This window comes from Carassius gibelio, chromosome A14, assembly GCF_023724105.1.
Source record: "Carassius gibelio isolate Cgi1373 ecotype wild population from Czech Republic chromosome A14, carGib1.2-hapl.c, whole genome shotgun sequence".
Lineage (NCBI taxonomy): Eukaryota > Metazoa > Chordata > Actinopteri > Cypriniformes > Cyprinidae > Carassius > Carassius gibelio.
The window spans coordinates 8,752,059-8,754,558 of NC_068384.1; the positions used below are offsets into that span (position 1 = coordinate 8,752,059).

The 2,500-nt window shown below is 40.7% G+C and overlaps 1 protein-coding gene across 1 annotated transcript in view; it reads left to right on the forward strand.

The window, feature by feature from the left end:
• The window catches only part of LOC128027426 (evC complex member EVC), a 17,306-nt gene that overhangs the window by 5,854 nt on the left and 8,952 nt on the right, over window positions 1-2,500 (forward strand). The window contains exons 11-12 of the mRNA XM_052615044.1: window positions 618-716; window positions 807-1,016. Coding sequence (XP_052471004.1) covers window positions 618-716; window positions 807-1,016 — 309 coding nt within the window. The remainder of the gene's footprint in view (window positions 1-617; window positions 717-806; window positions 1,017-2,500) is intronic.

Consider the following 2,500-nt stretch of genomic DNA (forward strand, 5'->3'; position numbering starts at 1 on the left):
GCTCCATATATGGTGATTCTGGGAGGAGTCGAGTGGAGATGTACACAATCTTCCCCTGACTGGGATTTATAAAGAGATTTTTCAGTTTACCTGAGTCCCAGGATCCTTGCTGAATTCTACCGCTGTACCATTGAGAGCATCTCAGTGTGGTCCAGTAATCGCTCCGTATCTAATTCTATAAATATCATTGCACTACTGTTATTTTGCATATAATACATTGTTCAACAATATATTTGCACATTCATCCAACTGTTTTTATTAGCACTGTTCTCACGTTCCTGCTATTCATAATAATATATATAATCCTTCATTGCTCTGTTCATAGTGTCATTGCATTCATATTTATATTCTGTATATACTCTGATCAATACTGTACACTGTACATTCTGTATATCATAGCTTCACTTACTCTGCACTTATATGTATATAAAACAATATATTCTTGCACTTCTGGTTAGATGCTAACTGCATTTCATTAGCTCTGTACTTGTTCTCTGCAGAATGACAATGAAGTTGAATCTAATCTAAACGAATGGAATAGTTGAGCTGTTGGTGTAGTGCACGGGTCAGTCTCTGTCGTCTCCTGTAAGAGTGTGATGCTGATCTTCTGTCTGCAGGTGTTTGAGGAGCTTCAGATCAGACACTGGCATCAGAGACGAGACTTTGAGCTGCAGCAGGACACAAGGATCAGTGACGCTCTGTGTGAACGCTGGACGGTCAGTGTGTGTGTGTGTGTGTGTGTGTGTGTGTGTGTGTTTATAACCCATGTGACGTGTGTATCAGTAAAGTGTGTTATTGTCACACAGAGCTTGTGTAGTAAGTGCAGCAGACGCATCGCTGATTTGTGCTCAGAGTTTGTCCTGAGCGTCACCGCTGGCTCCGCCCCCTCCACAGACCAGGGCCAATCAGTGCTGCAGAGCATGAATCTCACCGTGGCCAATCAGATGCAGCAAGAGGAAAGACACGCCCACACACACCTGCGCACACTCCGAGAGCAGCTGCAGCGACGCAGACAGGTGATGCATTACACCAGTCACATGCAGAATACTGACGAGCATTATGGGATGTGTTGAAGAGCATTATGGGATGTGTTTAAGAGCATTACGGGATGTGTTGAAGAGCATTATGGGATGTGTTTAAGAGTATTATGGGATGTGTTGAAGAGCATTATGGGATGTGTTTAAGAGTATTATGGGATGTGTTTAAGAGCATTACGGGATGTGTTGAAGAGCATTATGGGATGTGTTTAAGAGCATTACGGGATGTGTTGAAGAGCATTACGGGATGTGTTTAAGAGCATTATGGGATGTGTTGAAGAGTATTATGGGATGTGTTTAAGAGTATTATGGGATGTGTTTAAGAGCATTATGGGATGTGTTGAAGAGCATTATGGGATGTGTTGAAGAGCATTACGGGATGTGTTTAAGAGCATTATGGGATGTGTTGAAGAGTATTATGGGATGTGTTGAAGAGCATTACGGGATGTGTTGAAGAGCATTATGGGATGTGTTGAAGAGTATTATGGGATGTGTTTAAGAGTATTACGGGATGTGCTGAAGAGCATTATGGGATGTGTTTAAGAGTATTATGGGATGTGTTGAAGAGTATTATGGGATGTGTTTAAGAGTATTACGGGATGTGCTGAAGAGCATTATGGGATGTGTTTAAGAGTATTATGGGATGTGTTTAAGAGTATTACGGGATGTGTTTAAGAGCATTACGGGATGTGTTGAAGAGCATTATGGGATGTGTTTAAGAGTATTATGGGATGTGTTGAAGAGCATTATGGGATGTGTTTAAGAGCATTACGGGATGTGTTGAAGAGCATTATGGGATGTGTTTAAGAGCATTACGGGATGTGTTGAAGAGCATTATGGGATGTGTTTAAGAGCATTATGGGATGTGTTGAAGAGTATTATGGGATGTGTTTAAGAGCATTATGGGATGTGTTTAAGAGCATTATGGGATGTGTTGAAGAGTATTATGGGATGTGTTGAAGAGCATTACGGGATGTGTTGAAGAGCATTATGGGATGTGTTGAAGAGTATTATGGGATGTGTTTAAGAGTATTACGGGATGTGCTGAAGAGCATTATGGGATGTGTTTAAGAGTATTATGGGATGTGTTGAAGAGTATTATGGGATGTGTTTAAGAGTATTACGGGATGTGCTGAAGAGCATTACGGGATGTGTTTAAGAGTATTATGGGATGTGTTTAAGAGTATTACGGGATGTGTTTAAGAGCATTACGGGATGTGTTGAAGAGCATTATGGGATGTGTTTAAGAGCATTATGGGATGTGTTTAAGAGCATTACGGGATGTGTTGAAGAGCATTATGGGATGTGTTGAAGAGCATTACGGGATGTGTTGAAGAGCATTATGGGATGTGTTTAAGAGCATTATGGGATGTGTTGAAGAGTATTATGGGATATGTTGAAGAGTATTATGGGATGTGTTTAAGAGTATTATGGGATGTGTTTAAGAGTATTATGGGATGTGT